The following is a 26,040-nucleotide window of genomic DNA, read 5'->3' as shown; positions in this document are numbered from 1 at the left end:
AACTTTCTCAGGGAGTCTCTTTTACAGCCTTGCACGATTGCTGGGAATGCCCTGACTTGCACAGGTGGCCCATTCAGTGACAGCACCACTCTGCTCCAAGATTTGGGCTTCTTGCTGCGGTCCCCTCCCCAAAGATATCCTAGTGGTTTCTTACAAATATCAAGAAGAAACACAGCACAGTCACTGGCATACAAAAATGCCAGCAAAGGTCCTACCAGCAGGAAAAACTAATTTAATTGAGGGGCTGTCACAGAATGAGGCAAAAAATGCTGATCATGTTTACTTAAAACCCCCAAAATCTCGAATTGTTCAACTTCAAGCCTTCAAGTCTTGGAAAGCAGGTACTCACCTACCTGTCTATAAACAGTTATGCTCCACAGTGAGGAGATAAAGAAAATAAGCCAGAGGATATGGCGGTGGGAAAGAAAAGGCTTTAGATTCTCTGTTTTGAAGCTAAAACAGAATAAGGAATATTGGCCTCAGAAGTGAAACGTGACAGGTTTAAAAGCAAATTAGGACAACAGAGTGAGGGTAGAAGACTTGTAGGAATGCTGTGGATCCCTTAACACTCAGCTATCTGAGAAGGCAGACGATATAAAGGCGATATAAAATGTGATTGGTTAATGAGGATTAATAGATGCAATAAAGACATGAGCCTCATTGCTGTAGGGAAATAATAATAATGGCATTTGTATAACAGTGGCATGATTTCTTTTCCCCTGATTCTGAGTTCACTTATGCAGACTAGAAATTAAATGACCCTGGAAAATCAAGACTCCATCAGAAAAGAAAGTAAATCAGGCATTTCAGATCTACTGGTTCTGAGGGTACACAGGGTAAAGACTCACTCGAAATCACATCTCTACAGGTTCCACATCTAATATTCCTTTAAAGACAATTTTTTAGTAAATAAATTTGTGCTTAGGTTTAGAAAGCAGAGGTAGTTAAAATACATGTTATCTTAAACAGAGTTCTAGCTTTTATTTTACCAGATGAAAATAACAAAAAAGTCTCTCCTTCTGTAAAATTCAGCACGGCCAGAGTAACAGCTGTATTCCAACCAGGAAACAGACGTAGCAATCCACTGTTACTTGATGTTATTGGAATTAACTCAAAGGGTGTAACAGGGTTTGTTACAAATAGGTATGTTCTTAACGCAAAGTCTGCAATTAAAAACTGACTTAATGGGTTCAGATCGGGAAATTCTCTGTTGGCAATGTATGAACTGCTGTCATTTATTTCGACCTGACACGGCGATGTCGCGGTATCCCTGGTGCAGGGCCCGTGCCGGCTGCGAGCGCTGACCTCGCGCCGAGCGCGGCCGATGCCGGACGTGGTGCCCCTCAAACCCACCCGTGGCGCGTTTACTGCCAAGGCGTGGCCGGCGCCACCTTCCTTTAGCAGTTCCCCGGGAGGGGCTCAGCGCCCCCTCGCCCCTCCGCAGTGACCCCGTGTCCCCCGCCAGGCTCAATGACCCGTCACAGCTCCAGGCGCCTCCCGGCCCTTCCCGGCGCGGGGTCCCGCTCTGTCCCTCCGGGCCGCCGTACGGCACGCGCGGCGCGCGGGGGCTGCCGGGACGGGATATGTTGACTGGGAGCGGCGCGCGGAGCCGGCCCGGAGCGCGCGGGCGGCGCTCGTTCGGCGGGCGCGCGCGGGCCCCGGGGGAAGCCGGGCCCGGTCGGGGCGGTGCCGGGCCCTGTCCCGGCCCTTGTCCTGGTCCCTGAAGCGGCGCTGGGCCGGGCCGGCGGGGAAAGCAGCGGGGGCTCGGCCCGGTGCCCGCCCGGCCAGGTGCGCAGCACTGCGGGGAAAGCGCGGGAGGGGGCTGGGGCCGAGGCCGGGGCCGCGGGGCGCGGAGCGGCTCCTGCTGCGACCTCCGGGCCTGGAGTGAGGAGCGGGAGAGGAGCTCCTTGTGCGGCGGGAGGAGCAGCCCCGCGGGCTGATGCCGAGCGAAGGCGGGTGTGGACCTTGAGTTTCGTGACTGGTCTTGTCAGCCTTGCTACTCGCGGCAGTGAGAATGAATGGCCTAAAGCTGTGCGGAAATCTCCCGGAAACTTTGGCTGTGCTTTCAGCTGAAGGGAAGGCTCACGTTTTGAGTCCTTGTTTGCTGGCAGTTTACAATTACCTGGAGTAAAACACGGAGAATAAACTTTACAAACTAGGATTCAGTTAGATTGGCTTTAGCTCTTAAAACGGTGTCAGTTAGAACAAGTAGCTGTGCGTTGTTCTTGGCCTGTTTGTTTTCTGATGTTTTGTAAGCTGCGATGAAAGGTAACTCATTGTCACTCGTATTCTACTGTCAGGGGTTTAGTTTAAAGGATTCTCGTATGTCTGCTTTTGGGTGGTGAGATGAACGCTGAAGTGAGTCCTTTAGGTCTAAACTTCCAGCCTTGCCCTGCAGCAGTTTAATTCTGGTTTGTATATCCCCATCTACTGGTGGGAAATGGGTCCTTGGAGTACTCACGGTTTCGTGGCAGGCAGCTGTAAACTCTGTGGAGATAAAAGCTTCATTTTAGTCTCTTGATGCCATAGAGGGGATGGCTTTGTGAAAAGGAAAGCACACATTTCCCGCAAGAATTCAAGTAACAAAAATGTGGAGCGTCTGCTGCTTTCGCTAGTATGTGCAGCTGAACAGTACTCATTGTGTAACTCTCCAAATAAATGTCACAGTTATCAAGAAAACAATCTTAATGGTGCAGATGAAGTTACTTATAACTTGTGAGGTTGCCTGTTACATATTTTTACTACATGTATTTTCACTTTTCTTATTTATTTCTGCAAAAGCAGGTGCAACCATGCAAGAAAGCATACGTTTTGCATCAGCAGGAGATGACATTAAAATATGGGATTCCTCATCGCTGACTGTGGTGGAGCAGTTCAACCCACATACACCTTCACATCCAGTCAGCTCACTATGCTGGGCCAGCAATAGTATCCTTTACAGTTTCAGCCAGTTTTGTGGGTGAGGTTTTTGGTTTTGTTTTGGTTTGGTTTTTTGTTGTTTTGGTTCTGACGTTTTTGGTTGTGTTTATTTTACTAAGGTGTTTGTAGAACACAGGCCTGATGCCTTTTTGAAGTTTTGTATAAAAAGATTTGTATGTATTGTGAAGAAAATTTTGTGGTTCTCTGTTGAAGAGAATTAAGTCACAGTGGTAAATGATTCTGCGGAAGTTTCTCATCCTTTAGGAGGCAAAAACTTTTTTAATGATTATGATATGCCTGAATTGCCTGCCAACTGTAAAGCTTACTCATTTGTTTCTTCAGTTGATACTCACTTTCAAAGCAATGCTTAATTTACTGGCAAGGTTGAACAAAGCAATTTCTGGTGTAGTAGAATTCTATACATAGTGTAGAGAAGAGTTGTAATCAAAGATTTTTTTTTTTCCTGGAACAGCTTCTCATTGATTCTGATAGTCTTTGATAGCACTTACCTCTTACCCTGTAGCTACTGGTTTTCTTTGCATTGTTGGTAGCATGTAGAGAGGAAGTACAAATGTGTTGGTTATGTAGGAAACATCTGTAGGATGGTGGTGATTTGTGCATCAAAATGGATCTGACCCATTTAGATCTTTCACCTCTGACTTGGAAGCCTGTTCTAGGATAATGATATGAGGTGCCAGGTGAATATATGAGAAGTTTTAATGTGCTGTCAAGTGAACAGCTTGTATGGCAGTCACAGGAAAAAGTGGTGGTGCCTCAGCTTGATGTGAAAGAAGGACAGTATGCTGGTACATAGCAATTGTCCTGCAAGTTCTGAATGTCTGTCCTCTAAGTCTGCAAATAAGTGAATATATGAAAAGTTTAAACAATCAGAACACAAGTGAATGTTTTAGCTATGGAACTTGCAGAGAAATTGAAGCACAGATGAAATATTTTCATGTATATGTATACACACTTACATGTGCTTAATAAACTTTAGCTATAGGTCTTGTCTTGTCGTGCTTCCTCTTCATCTCCCAAAACTGAAACAATGAAGTATCCTGCTCTATATACTTGTTAATTTTTTAGGGATAAAGCATTAGTTTTGGTTCTGCATAGTTCTGTATGCTAAAAAAGTGCCTTAAAATAATGAAAGGAATAGCAAGCACTACTCTGCCTACCGGTTCTCTTGTGTTAAAGCCAGCCAATTAACCTGTATTATTCTTAAATAAGCAAATATAAAATCACAATGGACATTGGCCTGAAGACAAAGAGGACACTGATCTAAATGATTACTTGGTTTATTTGGTGGGAGTGCAGAGGCAGTCTTCCTTCCTTGTAGCTCTGTATGGAATATTTTTCTTATTACTTTAGGGTACTTGGTTTCACAAAAAGTTTCTTTTTGGGCTTTTGGTGTTCTTTTTTAAGTACAGAGGGGGACAAATTTGCAAGTGCTCATTGTGCTCTAGAAACTGTGTGGTCAAGTAGTTTAACATGTGTCATGAACAGAACCATTCTTTAAATCCATAGTCTGCTAACAGCATCAGACATTTGTTTGAACTGTAGTGATAAATGGGGCTCTTACAATGGGGTGGTGGTGAAACAGAATTGTAGACTGGATAAGCTGCCTTAGTGGTAAAGAGCTCTTAAATAATATCTGCCAGATATTTCTCATCTTCTCTCTTAAAGAAATTGTTCTGCCTTGTATTGGAAAGTAAGGGCTGTAGTTAATTCAAGAGCTTCTTAATGAAAGCTTGGAAAATAGCCTTATGTTTCTATTTCTAGGTCTCTTCAAGTACAGTGCTTTAGGCTGTTTAGACAATCTGTCTTCTGTTCAGTAAGGGAAACTTTCTGTTGCTTTTATTAATCACTAGTATCCTACAGTTATTGTTTTTAACTTGTTGCAAAGACAGATACCTGGCCACTGCTTCTGCTGCTGGTGATAAAATAGTTGTTTCAAGCTGTAAAAGCAAACCTGTTCCACTCTTTGAAATAGCTGAAGGAGTAAGTATGAGTAAATGCTTTTCCCTGTTTTTACCCCCACTTCACCTTGTATCCTATGTGTCTCAAATCTGTTCTGCATATTGGGATCAATTTAATTTTAGTATGAGTTATGACATGTATGTAAAAACATTTGCTTGTATATTGTTAAACACATATAAAGGGGGGGAATAAAAATAAGAAATACAATAAAAAAATACAAATGCAGTAGTATGATAACCTGAGGCAGTCAGTGGTTCAAATGTGATCTGATGTGTAGGGGATGGAACAGGGCTCAAGTTCAAACTTCATTTTCCGACTTGAATTGTCAGTATTGTGCATGTCTGTGAATTGTACACTGAAAAACATAAGAATCTATATAGAGGTTGTTCCTGGAGGGTACACATGCCATCTTCTGGAATTGTAAGAAACAGGAGAATTTCTGTTACAGTCAAAGCTTCTTTTTCCTGTTAAATGGAAATGTGGTACCGTGAACTTCAAGAAGCTGGACTTTGTTTTTGAAGACTCTCTTGACGTGGTCACTTGAATGACTTGTTAGTGTTCTAAACCATTCTAATTATTCTGCTTGGATAGCTGTTCTAATGCTAATTTGGACTGGGAAATTTTCTGTAAAGTTGTTCAAACCTAGCTTTTAGGGTGCTGAGGCAAACACTTTCAAAGGCAGAGTGTTTTTCCTGGAGATTTCACTGAATCTGATCTATAACTAATGCAATCCCTTCCAATTTTACCGTGTCAATAATTAGATGGACTTGTTTTTTCTTCACTCAAATATTGAGAACTTAAAAGTGAATTTTCAACAGGATAGAACTGAATAATAATTTGTCCTCTATGTAGGTCTATCATTAAGATTGACATTTTTTTCAAAAGCTAGTACTTCAGTGATTATTTTAAAAAGAATCACTTAACCGAATTATGAGGTCTGCCGCTATAATATTCTCTGTAATGTTTGGGGAATGTGAAGTATGTGACTTAGACAACTTTTTTATTTTCTTCTAAGGAGCTTTTTTGCCTTAACTTAGGATTTTTTCTTTTTATAAACTCAGTACTGAGTAGAAGACTGTGATTATACTTTGGAGAGCTATAGTTTAAAGGGAAAACACATATTGAAGGAAAAGGTGCTAAAAAAATTTGAAATGGGAATGGGAAAATGTGAACATTTGAGAGTTTATTAATTAATATATTTAGATCTTAAGGTATATTAAATATATGTCCAAACTGGATTGGATTTTAAATGCCTTTTTATGGGAAATGACTGTAGATTACTAATAGTTCTGTCTGACAGTGGGACTGTTTGTGCTGATGAAAACAAAAACACATCAATGTGCTTTTAAGTAGATTTGAATAAATCCCTTAATTATCTTTAACATGCTTTCCCCCCCCTTCTCCATCAGGCAAAACAGACATGTGTGAGCTTGAATTCTAGTTCTTCATATCTTGTGAGTGGAGGCCTTGATAGCACAGTCAATATCTGGGATTTGAAATCCAGAAGGATTTATCGCAGCCTTAAGGTAAGTTTGGCTGAGGAAGAACTGTAGTTTTCTAGTCTTCCAGGTTTTGCTGCCAGCTGTAAAAAATACACTTTCTTTGTCAGGTATCTGTAGGATCAAGGTCACAGATAGGAGCTAGCTCACACCTGTGTCTTGTTCAAGTTTGTGTTCTTTATGTGCTGTAAACAGCAAATTTAACAAGCATGCATAACTCAATGCCTTCAAAGTACAATTCTATAATAATGCGTGTTTAAATTTTCAGAATGGACTTCTAATTTTGCAAATTTTTATTGATATTCTCTGATTGGGCTTTTTTTCAAGGGATGCATTCCAAATAATTGCTCCTTCTGATATGTCACGTGAGAAAAGACTTGTATTTGTGAAATACTGTAGTAGAACTAGTGTTATGCAAAACTGGGAGATAGTTGTCTTTTAACTGATCCAGTATGAATTCTCTAAAAACTCTGTATGATGCACAAAACATAGGATGGTCTAATATCTTTTCCAGATCCCTTCAGTAGATGATTTGCTTTCGTTTAGCACCACTGACTTAAGAGGCTATGAAACTTAAGCTTTGATTTATTCTTTTTTCTTGGACTTCCAGAGTTAGAGTTTGAAACAAAACTGCTAAGTAGATAGTACAATACTTTGAATATCTGTTCCTAAGTTTTGGGTTAGAAGTACTCGATTATCTTCCCTTATATGTTCATACACAATATCATTGCAAATGACTGTACTGAAAAGCTAGTTGTTAAATATATGTGTTAATGCTAAAAGTGACAGAAGGGGAAGTTGGCAGTAGTACATCAGATTAACAGAAAGCTTATTCAAACATCTGGTTTCTGGGAGACTTTACTTTAAAAATAACATTAATAACACCTGTGGTAGATATAGCTGTTAGTTGTCTTATTAAAACATTGTATATAATTACACCATCATCTTTACTAATTTATTAAAACCATCTTCTGCAAAAATCAGAAATGGTTAAAGTATTATGATTGATCTTCAGCATGTTCTGCTGCTGTTTTCTGTGATATTCCTTTAATAACTCTTAAATAATATTTTTAAGTGTTACAGATGGTCAGAAAAAAACCCCATCAAGCTGAAGTTTTCCTGCAAAAGCATAAATTAGGAAGAATATCGTTAACTCTCTCCCTCTAACCTCCCTTCCCTACAGGATCATAAAGATGAAGTCACATGCATTGCATATAATTGGAATGATGGCTACATTGCTTCAGGATCTTTGAGTGGTGAAATTATCCTACACAGTGTTACCACCAATTTATCAAGTACTCCCTTTGGTCATGGCACCCGACAGGTAGGCTGTCCTTATTAAGTTCTTTCAGGTACCAAGCTTTAATTGACAGTCTTTAGGAATTGAAAGTATGTATCAACAGCTTTTAAGTTTTGTTATTCTGTTTCATTTTAATTTTTAAGAGTGCCCTTAAGGAAAGGGAAAAGCAGACTATTGTGTGCATTCCAGCCTTAAATAATAGGTAGCATTGAAATACAAATTTTTCAAATACCTTTGCTTCTATAAAGGTTACAGCAAATTTTACTTGATAGACACTGGTTCCTCAAGAACAAACTTCTAGATCTTAGAGCTGATCAAAACACAGTTGGCTCCACCAAAGCAGGATTTCAATGGACAACTCAATTATTGCTGCAAAGAACAAAGACCATGTAGCCTGAGTTCTGACTTACTTATTGAAAGCCATCTGTACAGTAAGGGTGAATATAAGCCTGTTATTTGGAAATAATAAGTTTATCTAATCTGGAGATTAAACTTGCACAGCTGCTCAAAGAGAAAAGTGATGAGGTTTTATCTTAACTACTTAGGTGTTTAGATAATATTTGAGAGAACTAGTTTGAAGGAAGACTGTGCAAAAGACTGACACAAAGCATGTGTACTACTTAGAGGACCTTGGTAGGCACTGCAGTTCCTTTTGGCAGACTCAAAAGATATTAAAAGAATTGGTGGGTATCACAAGCCAATACCTTTGATATGAGAGCATTTGCAGTAGTAAATGAGCTGTGTTGTCCCACTGGAAATTACAGTGTGTGCTCTTGGTGTGAGTGTTGTCTTACAGACAGCCATGTGTTTGTGTTTTAGGCATTCTTTCATTTTTTACTGAATCATTTTTATAGAGGTAGGAGCTGCCTAGGGGATGCAGAACCATTGCTTTGGTCCTAAACCTGGTCTTTAATGTTGCAAAGAATACTGAAGTTGTGACTTATTCCTTTTCTGTTACTACAACAACTTTTTCAGTCCTAGATTGCAGATGGTGTCAAGTTAAATTTTTCTCCTGTCTAGCACCAACAATATAACTTGGTGAAAAATCTCTTACAACCTCATAGCATCTTGGGAATTATGGTATACTTTCTGTTGAAAAATCTCTGTTAAATTCAAACTATCTCTGCTCCTAGGTGCTGCAGTGTCTTTGATCTATCACCAGTCTCGTACTTATATTGAAGCAAAATTGTACTTCATACTTGGCTTGAGCTTAAAAATCCATCTATGTAGTCAGTTCATTTTTCTGATTTGATTGTTACGATCTTAGGAAGAATGTGGATGTGAGGCAGGAGCTACAGGGAAGTCCATGGCTGGGTTGTGCAGCTCAGGTGAATATTCAGGGTGGGGACTGTGCTGCTAGTTAATAGGAAATTCTTGTGAGGACGATTTGCATCAAATTGTTTGATGTATTCAATTCTTTCCACCAAAAAGTGATTAAGAGTGAGTGATATGCTATGAATAACTATTTTGTCAGATGAAATCAAAAGGCCTACTGCAAAGCTGAGTGACCTTTAGGATGGATAAAGCTATTTGAAGTGTTGAAGTAATTGCAAACACAGAGCTCCTGTTCACATTCTAAAGGATCTATAACATTTTCTTAAGGAGGGCAGGTATTTGATTACAGCCTTAATTTAAAATGGAATTGAGCTATAACTTTGTGATGAGTTGGCCAGTTGGATATCTCAAGTTATCAGCTTATCTTCGACCCTAAAAATGATCTTTACTTTTATATGCAGAAATACCTTTATTATTGTTTTGGATTTTAATTGGTACTTGTAGAGAATTGCAGGATTAATTGTGCAGTGAAGCAAATATCTGAAGACTTGTATAATTCTGTTAAATTTAAAAAGCCTTTACTTGATTTATAGTTTAGGGGCCCATTTTCTTTAAGAGTAAGCTTGAATAGATAAACAGTGTATTATCCTGTTTGATCCTGGCACTAGCTATCTGGCTTAGGAGGGGTCACCACTCCCTAGTAACTTTTTTTGGAGTTGGGGAATGTGAAGACAAACTAACCTTATAAATTTTAGCTTGCCTGTGTTTGATTCAACATGATGAAATGTAGTTTCCTTGCCAGTTAATTTCTGGTATTGTGTAGATTCTACAAGTAGTAGAATAGCCCAAGGTTGCAGTGCTTTCTGTGACTTTAAACAATTTTCTCTTCATAGGAGTATTGGCCTATATTCTGTTAATTGATTTTAATTTAGAAACACCTGTGTGCTTTATTAGAATTGAGTTCTTGCACACAGTTGTTTGCAGATCCCATAATTTGTCTTTGCTGTTGGCATTCATTTAGACTACCACATTCTTATCTGCTTGCTGTTGTGAGGATGAATTAAGGTTTGTTTCAAAACATAATGTTTGTCCAAGTCTTTGCTGCCTGGTGCTATTCTCCTAGCAACAGGATTTAGTTTAGCTGTTTGAACAGCTGGCTCATTTGTAAAGAAGTGTGATGGGTTCTGGCCACTCCGTATAAGTGAAATTGTCTTCGGCTTTTAAAGCTAAAAATGGGGAGCAGTGGTAATATGGGGAATGTATTCATGTGAAAGAAAATGGAGAACTTGTCCAGACCTGTGAAATTAAAAGGATTAAAGGAGAAAAGGAAATGGCAGAGAACTATGAGGGACAGGAATGTTTCCCATGTAGATCATGTATGTAATAGAAGCTGTTATTCCTGAATCGCTCAATATTTTTTCAATATAAAAACCTGAAAAATTATGATAAAGATATCTCCATTGTGTCCAGTAGAGGACCATAATAATGATGAACAGTCATATTTAATCCTATTTGAATATGCAGTTGAAGGTGCCACCTCTTTAAAGCAGTTTGAAGCAATTAGGCTTCCAGTGAGACGTGCAATACAAGTTCTGGAAATGATGCTGGAGGCATATGAACCAGCACATATCTCCATTAAAATGAAGTTAAAGAGAGTAATAGGATAAAAGGCAGTATTGTGGTGTGGTCTATGCTAGAATAATACAATAGCTTTTTGAGAGCATTTTCAGGCAAATAAAATAGTAACAGCTGTTATTGGCTTGAATTAAGTACTTGATTCACTGCCTTGTGAGAAAATATTAGAGAGGATGGGTAAGAAATTGGTTATACTGATAAACCAAACAAACATTATCTTTGAGCATCTAATCTTGTTTAATATTTCCAGTAATGCTTATCATAGTAGAAGTGAGATCAACAAAGCTGGTGAAAAGTCTGTAGTACAAGTCTGATGAGGAGCAGCTGAGGGAGCTGGGGTTGTTTAGCCTGGAAAAATGGGGGAATCTTATCACTCTTTACAACCACCTGAAAAAAGGTAGTAGCAAGGTGGGGGTTGGTCTCTTCTTGCAGGTAACAAGCAATAGGACAAGAGCAAATGGCCTCAAGTTGCACCAGGAGAGATTTAGATTGAATATTAGGAAAAAAATTCTTCTCTAAAAGGGTAGTCAGACATCAGAACAGGCTGCCCAGGATGGTGGAATCGTCATCCCTGGAAGCATTCAAAAATGTATAGGTAGGGCACTTAGAGGCATAGCTTGGTGGTGAATGTGGCAGTGCTGGGTTGATGGTCAGACTCTATGATCTTTGAGATCTTTTCCAACCTTAACGATTCTGTGATTCTAAGTAGAGCTGTGATGAAACACAGAAGGTATTGCCAATAAGAGGGGATGTGTCAGCATCCAAAAATGATTGAAACAATAGACGTGGGAACAACTACGACAGAGTGGAAATCAAGGTACCAGACTTAGGTTACAACTGAGGCTTTTCTTACTAGACTAGAATTTGAAAATTCCCAAGGGAAAGAAGGACTTGGATTTCTTGATATAAAATGGCAATAAGCAATCCAAGCAGTCTGGATCGCAAAAAAGAAAATGCAGTCTACGATATTTCATAGTGAATATTTACAGTACAAAATGGAGGGAAGTGCATTTTGCCTTTGCAAAATATTTTGAGGATCATATAAGAGTTTAGTTGTCCATATTCAAGGAAGAGTCAAACTGGGAGAGTTGCAAACATACTGTGATAGTAGTGGAAAACCAGTCTTATGAGACTCTCTGACTTACTGTTTATAGCAAAATAAAACCTGAATGAAGGTGAGATTGCTGTTCCTTAAAATGGAAAAGCAGTACTGGGGAGTTAGGAAAACAGTTTAAGTGTAAGGGCACTATGACCACAGGAGTGAATTGGTGCAGATTGGTCATAGGTAAAATTAATCAGGAAATTGAGTAATGTGCTTTAGTATTAGAGCAGTAGGTTCTGAAACATCTCTGAAGCAATGTAGTGGAAACAAAATACCTGTTTCTGAAAGGTAGTTAAGTTCCTGTGTTCCGTGATTCTGCGATAGCAAGGCTGCATGTGATTAAACCATGTATATTATCCTCTTCTGTGGTCCTAGTCCACAGGTTGAAGTCTGTTCTTCTGCAGGACCTACATACTTGCTTAACTCTGGAGTCTGTGTGTCTTATCAAATTGGCTTCTATCCAAGTGCTTAAAATCAGTGAAGGGGAGTTAAGTTTAACATTTTTGGCAGGAGACCAGTCGGTGAAATAATGTACCTTTTTGCTCCTTCAATTTTAGATGTGGCGTGGGTTTTTCCTGTATGACTTGCTGAAAAATTAAGAAACTTTTCTAGAAGATTTTTTTCTTATCCTTCATTTTGCTAATCAGCTCATATGATAGCCTGTAATGGTAAAAAAAAAGTCTGCCCCCGATAGCGAAAATGGCATTGTAATGCAAAATGAATTTTCTGGGGTTTACTATTTATATTTCAGAGTGGAAGCCTTTGTAAAATAATTTAATATGGTGTTTGATATTGGTATTAAAATTCGGTTTTTATGTCTGTTTTACAGCCTGTTCGACACTTGAAATATTCATCCTTTAAGAAATCCTTGCTGGGCAGCGTTTCTGACAGTGGAAATGTAACTCTGTGGGATGTAAATAGCCAGAACCCATATCATAATTTTGAAAATACTCATAAAGCACCAGCCTCAGAAATCTGCTTTTCTCCAGTCAATAAGCTGCTGCTTGTAACTGTAGGTTTGGATAAAAGAGTTATTCTCTATGACACTTTAAGTAAAAAGTGAGTATATCAAAGACCTTTGGATTATAAAACCCAAATAAGGATTCTTTTAAAAACTGAAAAAGCATGCTTAGCTATGACATCACATAATTAATTCAGCCCACATTCAGAATGGTTGAAGTGGTTGGCATATCACTACTGGGGAACCTGTCCCATAGTCCATTTTGCTTTTGTAGTTAAAAACCAAGCAAACAATAGTAAAAAAAAAAAAAGGTATGTGGGAACTAATTGAGGTGCTACATCTGAGTGACCACTTGCAAGTGCTTATGGGCTTTTCCTGTTGATATAGAGCAATTAACTTCTCTGAGGGGCAGTACAGCCTGTGAGGACCTTCAGCCACCTGAGCTTAGCTTGCCTGCTTTTCTTGTTCAATATACAAGACATGACTGTGGTGCACAGAGCTGCTGAGATAGCGAGCCTTAAATATGGGAGAGCATTGGCTGAAAAAGCAGGAAGTATGGGTACTGTGATGGTACTGTGTAGTAAGAGGGTAGGATGGCAAGTAGTTTCATGGGACCTTGGTTCTAGTGTGAGTTGTGCTTTTCCTCTAGCTGAATAACAGCAGGAGTCTGTATTTTGGGGGGATGTAGTAGAAGGATGCAAACTAGAACCTGAAGTTCTTCCTAGAGTTGTGGGAAGATTAGTGTTAATACACTTGGAAAGCTAGAGGATGTATGTTAGTATGATTGCTGCTGGAAATGATGATACCAGTAAAAAATGTTGGTGTGAGAACTGCTGCTAGGAAGGTGATGTGATCCTGTCCTCCTGAAATCTTTTGGGTCATATGCAGGTTTTTTGTTGTTAAGCATGAATTCTTAGTATAAGCCTAATCCACTGTTTCAGATGTGTCACTGAATTTACTTGGCACTGGAGAAGTGGAACTACTGACCTGTAGCTGAATTATGAAAGCTTTCATATATATATATATAATTTTAGATACTCTGTTTATAAAAGTCTAACTTTTGAATTCTAAAAGCTTCTTTATCCTGTCCTTTCCCCTATTTGAAGGTTACTGACAACAATAGTAGCTGATTTTCCTCTGACAACAGTAGACTTCATGCCTGATGGTACTACTTTGGCTATAGGATGTTCCCGGGGAAAAATCTGCCAGTATGACTTAAGACAACTGACATCACCAGTGAAAACAGTTATTGCTCACAAAGGCTGTGTGAAATGCATACGTCTTCAGTTCAGTAGCACTTTTTTCAAGGTAAAAAAAAGCTTTCTTTTTTATTGTTCACTATGCAGATTGTTGAAAGCAAAGCGTAAGTTTAAATTCTAAAAAAAAAAAAAAGTTAGCTTTCACTTTCTAAGCATTACAGATGTCAACAAAATTGGATCATGCCAACATAGAAATTATAAACTGCTCAACCCTAAGTGCTGTTTTAGTGGTTTTTAATGTGGAATTCCCCTCACTCCTCCCTCAGTGTAGAAATGAGTAGTCTTAAATTTCCTGGTATGGATATGCTGCCATTGTAGATCAGTTTGTGGCACCTCAGGTTCAGTTTTAGGCAGTAGCAGAAAGTTCTGTAATGGCCCTTCCACTTAAGGGGAAGACAGAGCTGCTTATTTTGAGGTATTTTGTATGGTCCTATATATGGTCTTTTGCAGGCATGTATAAAAGCAGTGGAGAAGTTAAATAACAGAGAGGGCTTAAGAGGTTCTTCCAAGACTTAATTAGGCTCTACTGTATCCAGAAACCCCATGCTTTCATTTAGTGGAGGCTGAGGGAACCTTTGAAGTGGATTCTTTACCACTCTGAGCCTTTCCTCCTCCTCTAGCACACTTCCTGCTAGTGGTTGACTATTTCTGTAAAATTTGGAGTCGCTAATAATGTAATCTCTTTTTTTTCTTGTGTCTAAACCTAGGAACAAAATTGGCTTGTGCCAGGTCACTCCATTGTTACCTTAAGTTCTGTTGCCATTTATATACTAATACAGATGTTTCCCATGTTCTTTGAAGTTACATTAAGATACCTTTTTCATATTTGTAAAGGCATATCTCCTAGGCAACCTTTGCAACTTGAACTGAATTTTTTAAGTGTTTTGACACAGAAAGTATATTGGCTAATATTTTTATTTTTAGCTGAGGGAATAATAACTTCTCTTAATATGGTCTGTTTTTTTTCTTCAGTCTAACCTTACAGGTTCTTCAAATAAACCTGTATCCAAAAGAGTAGAAGTCAAAACTGGTAGTAATCTTGGAGGAATTCAAAATACTGGCATCAAAAACATTGCCTCTCAGACATCAGCAACAGTTTCCTCTCATCTTATGTTGCCAAATGAGAATAAGGGAGGAGAGATTCTTCAGGAGAAAACAGGTAGGGTCTTCTTCCTACTCTTGCAATAATATTTGGCATAATGTGGAAGATGGAAGGAATATTTCATGTTTTGAGTGTTACAGTACAAATTTTCTCTGAGGGAAGGGCATTTGTGTGGAGTACTGTGTGTATGTGCTTGCACATCTGCACCTTCTTTTCTCCTACTGCATTACACGTACTATAAGACTGTAGGAAGTGAACTGGATCCTACTGTAAGCTTAGAACATGTGAAGTCTTAAATTCTGGACTTGAAATAGGAGTATGTATTTACACTTTGATGGAGAAAGTCATGGTGCTACTGCGGGACAATCTTATTCTGGCTTCCTGTAGAATATCCTTATGTATGTAATGCAGTTTCTGATGCAATGTCTGCATGAAAAGCAGAGCTAATGGTTTGTAATTCTGTTAATAAATAGGAGTAACAGACCTTATCTAAAAAAACCAACCGAACAGAACACAGGAAAAAATACCTAGTCAAAAAACCCAAGTGAGAAGTGAACTGTATTTTTGTGAGAGGCATGATTCCAGTATCACATGGTAGGAAAGAGGTTAAATATAGTTACAAGTATGATTAGTTGTATAACAGTACTTGCTATTTATGCTTCTGAAATTAACAAGTTCTTTGTAAGAATTTTAAGCATTCCAAAATTCTGCCGCTGTGTGAAATGTACTCTTAAATTTTATTTAATTCAAGACTTCTGAAAATATGATCAAATCAGTAGCACTGTTAGTTTGCTTCTTGAAAAAAATCCTCAATCTATTTAAAAGCAACAGCACTTTCCCCCTCCCTTTTTAAATAAGGAGAAATACATTTAGTAACAGTAATTAAGCAATAAGCCACTGCAGTCCATAGGGACGTGTATTAATGACCTCCCTTGGGTGTGCAGTGAAGTATCAGGTGAAGTAGAAGACTTCCTGTGTATGCAAGAAGTGTTGCTAATCAACATTACTGAGGGTGTGGAACATTTTATTGCAGTTAAAATATATGATTTGTTATCTTTATTTGAAGATGGTTGTTACCCCTTAAATAGGACCATGCGTAATAAATAGATGTTTTAAGAAAATAAAGGCTTGCCAAGTAATACAAATAGTTGTCCTTAAACTGAGTGCTCACTTCGGGAGTAAAGACCTCTGAATACTCCAGAAGACAGGTCTTTAAACTTAAAAGTGGGAATGGATGAGAGACCACAAACTGCATTTGTACTCTGGAAGTTCTTCTAGACCCTGATTATGGGATTTATCTTTGGAGAAATATGGGGCATTCAGTAAAGTGGTCTGATAGCCTATTTAAACAAAATTGAGGCTTTCTGTCACAGGTATTTTTGAAGTCCAGAAGTATAAGTTGTCAGAATATGATGAGAAATTTGGATGTACTTTGAGCTGGCTTCCCATAAACTTCTATTTAGCAACTGCTCTCTGGTTCAGGTACTTACTACATTTAGATTACTGGGAACAGGTAAAAATGCAGAGAAGACTTTTTTGCCCTATTTTACATTGTGCCCTATTTTACATTGTGCTTTTTCCTACATAGATCCTCTAGATTCTGGCACAGGTTGATACTGTACTTCTAGTTGGACTCCATGTGCCAAGTATTTACTTCACTAGCAAGTGCAATCCTATGTATGTGCCACAACTGACACGTCTGAAGGACTGGAAAATGTGATATATTAATGCATTTAAAAGTGAAATCTTAAACCTGACTGAGGTTCCAGTTAATGTAGATACTTGGACATGATTAATTGCAGGTATCCACACAGTCATGTTTGGATTACTTGTTCAAGTAATCCCACATAGAGAAGTACTTAGAGGTTTCATAACCAGTGGTGGGGTTTTTACCTTGTTCGTTTGATGGGGGTTTTCTTAAATTAAAGTAGATTCAAAGTAAAGTTTTGTATGTACAGGTGATTTATTTATAAAAGATTTATTTATATATTGCACAGCACTAATGCTCTGTGTCTAGTTGTTAAATTCAAAATCTAGACACTTCTTGAGTTAGCAGTACAGTAAGGACAGAATAATGGCTTGCTTGCAGTCCTGATGTGGTTTCCAAACATACTAAATTGTGAAAGTTATTTAGATGGCTGGCTGAGCAGTTCAATTCACATCTCTAAAAACAGTAGTTTGAATATTTACTGGGGTTTTTTTTGGCAGGGACTTCTTCAGACAACTGTCCTTGGTACCATGCATACAAAAGCTAACTTTTTTTTTCCCTGGTAGAGTGGTGAAAGGTCTAGGAACAAGTTGTTGGTTTGGGGTTTTGGTTTTGTTATTTTTGTTTGTTTGTTTTGTTTGTTTTGTTTGGGTTTTTTGTTTGTTTTTTTTATTTTATTTCTGCCTGCAGCTGAAACTCCAATTTTATTTCCAAATATTAGAAATAAGCGTTAACATTTAAAAGAGATGTGACACAGAATTTCCCTTAGAATACTTACTGACCCCAGAGGAGCAAATGTCTTTTGTTGCAAAGCAAATTTCAATTTTGATCATCTGAATGTGGTTACCTTCCTAGCAGAAGGTGCAGTTACTAGTTCTGACTGTATGGTATTTTTGTTAGTAAGTCCCTTAGCTTTTAGTTACATCCACCTTTGCTGACAGCCCAAATGAGGGAGTTCAGTTGACCCTCCAGCCGGCATCTGTAGATGGTTCCAAAGTGCTTACTGGACTTACCAGTCCAGTGCTTGCTGTGAGATTGTTTAGGCATAATGTATGTTATTTTTGGAAAACTTCAATTACTAATTGAATGTTTTTGTCCTTTTAAGGTCTACCCCATAGTTGCAGCTTGGATGTCATTCCATCTAAAGAAACAGATCATGGGAAAAGTGCCGAATTAAATAGTTTTGATCATTTGGGCCGAGGTAGTTTGGGAGATATGTTTTCTCCAGTCAGAGATGGTAAGTTGCTAATACTGAAATTTGTAAAGCATCATTCATCTGCATGTAGTGTGACATTATGTCATTTGTGTGCTATTGACCACGATACCTACTTGATATTTTAATTAGTCTTTGATTATGAACTTGACTTTAAGACGCAAATAAATACTTCATTTGTCTATGTTCTGGTATTTTGTAGATATTATTACAAATAAAGGGACTGAAGATCTTCAAGGAAAAGGAAATGGTAAGCATATGCCAGTGACAGGCCTCTGGAGGTCTATACTAGTTCTCACGTGCTAATTTTGTCATACCATTGAAAACAAACACATGAAAAAAACAGACACTGAAACAAATGAACTTTGCTGGAAATTGTCTGACACACTGAAGTGCTAAGATAGAACATGGCAACAGGAAATCAAGAGTATGGTCCTGAAGTGATTATTTTATTTTCCTTTATGCAATTTATAGTGATATATAGAGGCTTTTCATGTTTTTACTTTGATAAGGATGATGTCAGCATAAATTAGATTTAAGGTTTTAGTTTTTGTGGGGTGCTTTTTTTTTAATTGGCTTTGTATGGGTGTGCAGGCATTTTAATTGTGGGATAGATTTGGTGTGTGTTTGTTTATTCATCTTTCTGTTTCGTTTTAGGTCTGGATTTTCAGTCCTACCTTGCGGGTTTGGATTTTCTCCCACAGCTCCCTGCTGCTGCCTTTCCAGTAAAAAGAAACCCAGTGGGCAGTAGCGCACAAGGGGTACAATCTAGCCCAATAAATGCACTTGTGGGGTCTCCAATTAAAGAAGAAGAAGAACATCCAGAGACTGACATTAAGAAAATAAGTCTTGGAAAACAAGAAACTAAAGAAGTCCTAAAGCAGGTATTCTTGTTATGAGTGGTCTTGTTAGAATCTTGGCAGAATACTACTACTTGAAGAAAAAATCCTTAATAATGCCCCATCTAATCTTATTTTGCAACTCTGTTCACACTATTGACACAAATCTGTAAAACCTTGCACACTTTAAGTACCTTGGCCTTCAGCAATGGAAGAGAAATGGATGTTTCTCTTAAATAAGCTCTGGTTACATAAGTTCAAATGAAACAAAATGGGGGTAGCCTGAGAAGTATTTTGATTTTTCTAGAAAATCAAGAAGGATCATTAGATGGTTGCACCAGTATAATTGTTTGTTGTTGATTAGATAAATTCCACCATCTTCTTTCCCTATTTTTCATCTCTCTCTTTTTCCTACTTGAGATACCTTTGATATGCCTACGTGGAGACCTTAGCTGCTTTTGTATTGCTTTTCAGAAGTTAAGTTTGCTAGGAATGATGCTATAAGTTCGTCACAAAATGTTGGATGTGAAAATTAAGAGGCCGTTGCCTTTTGCACTCAGTTCTGTGTGTGCACTTGAGGCAATATTGAATGTTTTAGCAATCTTTCAATATCTTGCTAGGAAATGAAAAGCATATCTTTCTGAGTAGATTCCAAAAAGCAAAAATGTTTGAAAGTGCATTCCTGTAAACTTAGTCTTCGAGTGCAATTAGACAATTGTAGTACATAGATTTCATCTTTTTTTATAAAAAAAAAAATACTATTTTTATTGTCAGGTTTCAAAACCAAGCTCATCAAACATAGAATCTATAACTTTAAGTTCTCCACCATCATCCACGCTTGATACAAATGAGAGACTAATGAAGAATATTCAGGCCCATCCTGCATGTGATCTACCAGTAAATGGTACTACCTCAACAAGTAAGTTGATAATTTTGGCCTAGTTCTAGGTGTGGTTGATTGTAAACTGATATGAAATGAGATAAATGGACTTAACATTAAAAAAGAACATCTGCTCTTGATTCTTCTTTAAATCCAGCTAGCCCTCCTAGAATGTCCCTAGTTACCTCTGAAAAGACTCATTCTAAATCTATTTTTTAAACTAAGTAATATTTGAGGTAAAATATTGACAAGCCTCAAGACAAGTAAAAAACCCTCTTGTACTCCATTACACTGATATTTAAAAAAATAATTATTCGTTTAATTAATTTATTTTTAATTGTAAAGGTCCAAAGATAACATCACCTGTCACTGCTGGAGTTGCAAGTTCGTTGTCAGAAAAAATAGTAGAAACCATTGGGAGTAGCAGACCAAATGCACCTCTGACATCAATGCAAATAAACTTCATTCAGAATATGATACAAGAAACAATGGATGACTTCAGGTACTGGTATTCAGGCAGAATATTGTTGTTGTCAATGACGCGTTTTCTTAGTAAGATGTTTTAGCATCTCCTTCAACGAATTTCTACTTGGATTACAAAATTTATAGCCCATTTATAGCCCTATTTTTGGAAATCTAGGTATGAAAGTTAGTTTTTAATAGCTCTGATGACTAATTACACTGATGTCTCTGAGGGCTGCCAGTGAATGACTTTGATAACGTGTTTTCAGAATGAGTGCTTGAACATTTCTCGGGTGGTAAATTTAATCTGCATAATGAGGTTCTTCCTGTTTTTCTTGAAGCTTTGTGCTGATTTCATTCCCTCCCTGCTCGTCTCCCCATTCCAGCAGGAGAAATTGCTCTTCAAACTGACACTGTGGAGAGTTTGATTTAGACAGTTGATTTGTGTTGGCTTTGATTGTCGTTAGCATGGCATATGTAAGGTAAAATAGTGAGTGTGTATTTCTACTGGTGAAGCTCCTCATTAAAACAATGTCCATGCTGTACATGATGGCTGGTGTCAGATCACTGAGTTTGTGGATATCTAACCATCATTCCAATGGTCATGAAAGAAGTCAAATTAGCATGGTTCTATTGAGAGTGGAGTTTGAAGAAGGTGGAGCAGTTAAGATCACTTCCCAACCTGTGTTTAAGATGAAGTGTGTTGATGGAGGTGATGGAGAGGAAAAGGGTTGCTGGGCAGGGGTAATTCTGCTGTCTTGAAGACAAAAAGCAATGCAGTACTAGCCTAGTAGGTCCAAGTGCTATGGCTGTTCTGTATCTGCCAACAGAAAAAATACACTGAAGGTTATAAATGTCTTTGCATAAATATAGTATAGTAGAACTCTCCCGGGATTTTTTGGCAATAATCACACATCTGATTAAAACCTGTAACTTCACGTGACTTAAAATGCAGTCTATATATTGCAGATGTGTTTTTTTTAAAGTCTCTGTTCAGGCATCCCAGAATTGGAAGGGATGCCAGTCTTTTACTTCCAATATCTGAGATCTGGAGCCTTAGATACTGCGTTTCTCTTCTGACCTATACATCCTGGAGTGCCTGGAAGGCTTTGCTGGCCCTTTTCCCAGTTGTAAGTTGTAGATATATTCAAACTGAAGGTAAAAGATTGTTTGTAATGGGGTCACTAAGAGGGAAGGAGCCATCGCAAGGTTCTTCTTGATGTAACTACCTTTTAGCCCATGGAATCTGAGGAAAGGATTTTTATCTATCTTGCCTGAAATTCATTCCTCTTCCAGTAATGGGGAAAAAATCCCCAAAAACATGGACTTTTAGAAAAGGACCAGGCGAAATATATAATTCATTTGGTTCCAAAAAGCTGTTTGTTTGTTGATATTCCTGTCTTTGGGAGATAACCTACATCTTTGAATTTCTGAGCTGCCAGCTGGCATCTGTACTTGAAACACTCAAAGAAGATTGCCTCCAGTAGGAGTTCTGTAGCACAATAACCTGTGGAAAGAGGAAGTGGGTTTGGTCTGTGTTTGAGGAAAGGAGAACGAAAAAAGATCTGTGTGTGTCTACTTAAGAAAGGCGTTACTATCTCAGGCCACTGGTATCCACAGCACAGTATTCAGTCTCAGGTGATTGTACTGTGATACACTGTTCAGGAAGGGCTTGTGAGCTTTCTTGCTTTTCTGTGAGCTGGGCTTGTTCTTCCTCAGCATCTGGAACTCTTGTATTAATGTAGTGGGTAGAGGCTATTTTCAAGCCTGGTTTTTGTAATGTGGAATGGCTGTCCATGAATTAACAAATTCATGTCACTTCACAGACAGCACTGCCACTACTTTTTATGTAGGTGAACCTGGAGCATTCTGTGGGCTTGAGAATAATGTATGTATCATGTATCACAGTTGATGTTTTGGGCAGTCTTACAAAAGTGTTGAAACTCACGTACTGAAAAGCTGTATCTTCAATTATAGATAAATATCTTTCTCTGTGATGCTTGTGATCTAGGGATTGAAAATCAGCTTTGAATCATAAAAAGGAGAGAAGCTTACAGCTTGCAAGTGAAAAAACAATCTTGATATTACCATGTATATACTGGTTTCTAAACAGAAAAGATCCCACATCTTTTTGTATGCTGAAAAAAAATGGTACTTGTGAAAATCAATGTCATAACAAAATTATTCCAGAAAATAGGCTGTAGAGGATTATGTTTCATGATTGAAGTGTTTTTAGACTCTTGTTTCATGATGCTATGAAGTGAGGAATTGTGGAGTTTTTGGTGGTGAGGATTGGAGAGAAAGACTGCTTCCTAAATAAATCTGTGCATTGTCCTTTTGCAATTCTTCCCCCAGAGAAGCATGCCATCGAGATATTGTGAATTTGCAAGTGGAGATGATCAAACAATTCCATATGCAGTTGGTATGTACAAAGACCATGATGGGAAATATATTCAGTTTTCCATTTTGGTAATACAAAGGCATGCCATCTTCTCTCAAAACTGAAAATCTGTTTTGCTTATTGAGACCAAAAAAGTGAGGATTTGATGTGAAGGAGGGGGAAAGTATGAATGGGAATCTGTTAACTTGTTTTATGCTTGCTAAGTAAAGGGAACGTATAGATTGGGTAAGTGTGAATTCTGTACTTCAAGAGTTATAAAAAAGGCAAAAGGGAAACAAATTCAGCTGTCCTTTGGAAAGGGCCAAGGGCTGAGGTAAGGAGGAGATAGATGGAATTCAAATAGAAAGCTTTACTTGTAGATACTGTATACATACTGAACTGTTCTGTATTCTTTAGCTTCACCTTTTTATGAATCTTTGTTCTTTTGATCTGCATTAAAAAGACCTTGTCTGGGTACTGAGCATTTTAATGGAATCTGAATTAGTAGATTCTCTTCCTGAAGGTCTGCAAAATATCCTTTGATAAAATATTCACTAATGTATTAATGATCAAAATACTGTCAGCATAAAAAACCCCTTACTTTTCTTATCAGAAGTTTTTAAAACCAGAATTATCTACGTTATTTAATTTTCAAAAGAGATATGAAAATGGATAGGATAAAACTGGAATTGTTAACTTTATTACTACTGATTGGGACTTTTTTCTTTTCTCTAGAATGAAATGCACGCTTTACTTGAAAGGTACTCTGTAAATGAAAGCTTAGTAGCTGAAATTGAGAGACTACGAGAGGAAAACAAAAGACTGAGGACTCACTTCTGATTTATATTGCTAATTTTATTAGCATGAACTCACTACAGGTGGTGTGTTGCTTATGACAGATCGTCCATCATCACTGAAGTATTGTTTCAAGACCTGCTATTGTTTTGAACATGAATCTGTTCTTCTAACTAATTGGTGTAAGATACTATATGTAATTATAAAATTTCTAACAGATAGACACTGTATAAAGAACATTTGCATACTCATGCTAACCACCTTGAAATACAGCCTTCTAACAGAAAAACTGAAAGGACAAGTATGTTATCTGAGTTTTAGCAATATGTGAAGTGCCTTTTCATAAACAAAATCAAACCAGGACAGATCTCTTTTCTGTAAGAACATTTTTATATACTTACTTTTCTATCTGCTTCTTTATTCTACTGCTGTCAGAAACAATCACTGCAGCTTGCCTTTCAGATACTTCTCTTTATGCAAAAGAGGAGAGAAAGCTCCTCTTTTGCTCCACATGGAGCCTTGTTTACAAGGAGCTGGAAAGTAGTCGGTTAAATTTATTCAACTGGCAACTCTTCTGTCCTGAGTTGAGAGCTTGAAAATATTCTCAGATTTGGTGCCACAATCTTCCTTATTGAATTTGTAAGTCTGAAATTTATGTTTGTCTGCTGTAAACTTTGTTGTTGCAAATGCTACTTCAACTGCACAAGTTTTTTTTTTTTTTTACTGCTTTAGTTATGAAATAGAATTCTTTTTATTTACATGTATTTGAATATTGTCATAGCTTGTCCAATTCGAATTCAGCTTTAGACTTCGAAATGTAAGTATGCACAGACATTAATAATACAGCAATGTGTAAACAAGGTCTTTCCAGTCTTTGACTCGGGCATCTTGTGCCCATCCTCCCCTCCCTATTTGTATTGAACAACACTTAATATTGAGCAGTTGTGTTGTAGTTTTGAATCTTCTTGACTTAGCATTATTGTAGCCTTTTTAAGATAGCTGCATACCAAATTTAACTATTATCTTGTATGGTTAACAGACATTAAAGAAAGATGATTACTTCAGTAGCATAATAGTATCATACTGGTGTGTACACATTTCTGAAATCAGACTCAGTATGAAGTCCTGACTGTTGAAGTGTGTGAGATGTTTGGCTTGGCCTTTATTTGTGCCAAGAAGATTAAATTAAAACTTCAATATTAAATTACTTTAAAAATGAAGTCAAAATTTTAAAATAAATTAAAATATTCTCTGAAAGATTTCTCCTACAAGTGCTTCTTGCTATTTAAATTGTTTGGGAGGATTCTTAATTTTCCCTCTAATATCTGGTTGTTTCTTTTCACAAATTGAAAACTCAAAGTAAGGAAAGTCTGAAGAACACAGCAAGTTAATTAGTTACAACATCTAGTGTTTAAATCCATGATAACACTCTTCTACTAAATGAGTAGATAATGAAAGCCATAATATATAGTGTAACTTATTTTTGTATGTTGGAAAACTAAAAAAAACCCCAAACCTATCTATAACTTTCCCTTAACTTTTACTCTAAAAAGAGACTTCCTTTTTTTAATGTCAGTTAATGACAAATACAATCTTCTGGCAAAATGCAGGTGTTCAAGTAGCCTTTAATGTTAGAGACATGACTTTAAATGTCTGTAGTTCTACTGCTTTTATAAGCTTTTGAAGATATTTCTATATCACGTATAACCTCATAGTGAAAGGAAGCAAAGATAGTTGGGGTGTTTTTACTAACTTAACACACAGTGTAGAGAATTAAGTTAATAGGATGTGTAAACTTGACACATAGACCAAACAGTTCGTGAAGACAGTAGTAGTTGAAGGTAGCAAAAATATCTTGGCCTTCTTTGACATGCTTTCCAGTGTTAAAAGAAGTAACCTTGCATATGTGCGTCTCTTGATTTGTTCCCCAAGTGCTCTTGCTCGTGTACCCAGATGACAGCAGGGAATTAGACAAATCTTGGGTATTTTGCTTGTAGATTATTTGTTTTCTTGACTCAGAACTCTATAATCTTTTTTCTTAATTCCCAAATGAAGGTGACTATAGCAAGAGTGACTAAAAGGAGGTATTTTTGCCTTTTAAAAAAGATTTTTAGGGCTTTTTTCCATATCTCAGGATTACTATAGCACAAGTGGCTACACATGGTGTGTGGAGACTCAATATGCCTATCACTACAGGGGTATGTTTTTGCCTTGTACGCGACCTGATTTGTATGTTAAAATAAAGCTTGTTTTAACCTTTTTGAAGAAAAAACAAGCTGTGTTGACTTGCTTATTAAAGAGAATAATATGTGTTGTAATTGTTATGCCTCAGCAGGTGCAGTCTGTCTAAAATTCTTGAGTAATCTCTCTTCTGCCTCTGTGGGTTCATGTAGACCATCAGATCATTTTCACAGAAATGTTCACAATACCTCGTGCTTTTGGAGTAAAGGACAGATGAGCAGTTCCTCCTTCCAACTTGAAAACTGTTAAGAGTCATAACAGAGAGATCAAGTTCTCAGCCAAAAATAATGTTCAAGCAGATGTTTTGGGCAGGGAGAATAATCTTGTCTCCTAAGCTCCAGGTGAGTTGGAAATCCTGTGTCTTCCTAATGTTTAACTTATAGATGTTTCATTTTTTAGTTCCCTTCTCTTGTCCACATACAGACTTTGTGATGAGAAGTTTATTTGCAGTTTCATGTAGGGTTTGAAAACTGATTTTGACTAATTGATT

At 37.6% G+C, this 26,040-nt stretch overlaps 1 protein-coding gene across 3 annotated transcripts; it reads left to right on the top strand.

Annotated features, from left to right (window-relative positions):
• The first annotated feature begins 1,654 nt into the window (after positions 1 to 1,654).
• On the top strand, positions 1,655 to 25,627 carry NEDD1 (neural precursor cell expressed, developmentally down-regulated 1). 3 transcript variants are annotated; one of them, XM_027661339.1, is made up of 15 exons: positions 1,655 to 1,788; positions 2,782 to 2,928; positions 4,826 to 4,920; positions 6,309 to 6,425; positions 7,582 to 7,722; positions 12,540 to 12,769; positions 13,778 to 13,979; positions 14,903 to 15,089; positions 17,846 to 17,977; positions 18,156 to 18,203; positions 18,611 to 18,837; positions 19,567 to 19,711; positions 20,018 to 20,174; positions 22,490 to 22,556; positions 23,250 to 25,627. In XM_027661339.1, the coding sequence occupies exons 2-15, from the start codon at positions 2,793 to 2,795 to the stop codon at positions 23,352 to 23,354; spliced, it is 1,989 nt and encodes a 662-aa protein (XP_027517140.1). In that variant the 5' UTR covers positions 1,655 to 1,788; positions 2,782 to 2,792; the 3' UTR covers positions 23,355 to 25,627. The 3 variants fall into 3 exon arrangements, with proteins under 3 accessions (XP_027517140.1, XP_027517150.1, XP_027517160.1); XM_027661349.1 differs by having other exon boundaries at positions 1,656 to 1,788; positions 2,785 to 2,928; XM_027661359.1 differs by lacking the exon at positions 1,655 to 1,788 and adding an exon at positions 1,947 to 1,956 and having other exon boundaries at positions 2,785 to 2,928.
• The last annotated feature ends 413 nt before the right edge of the window (positions 25,628 to 26,040 follow it).

Source organism: Corapipo altera, unplaced genomic scaffold (genome assembly GCF_003945725.1).
Source record: "Corapipo altera isolate COAL_440 unplaced genomic scaffold, ASM394572v1 1, whole genome shotgun sequence".
Taxonomy (NCBI): Eukaryota; Metazoa; Chordata; class Aves; order Passeriformes; family Pipridae; genus Corapipo; species Corapipo altera.
Note: the sequence above shows the minus strand (reverse complement) of the source record. Positions and strands in the feature narration are given on the sequence as shown.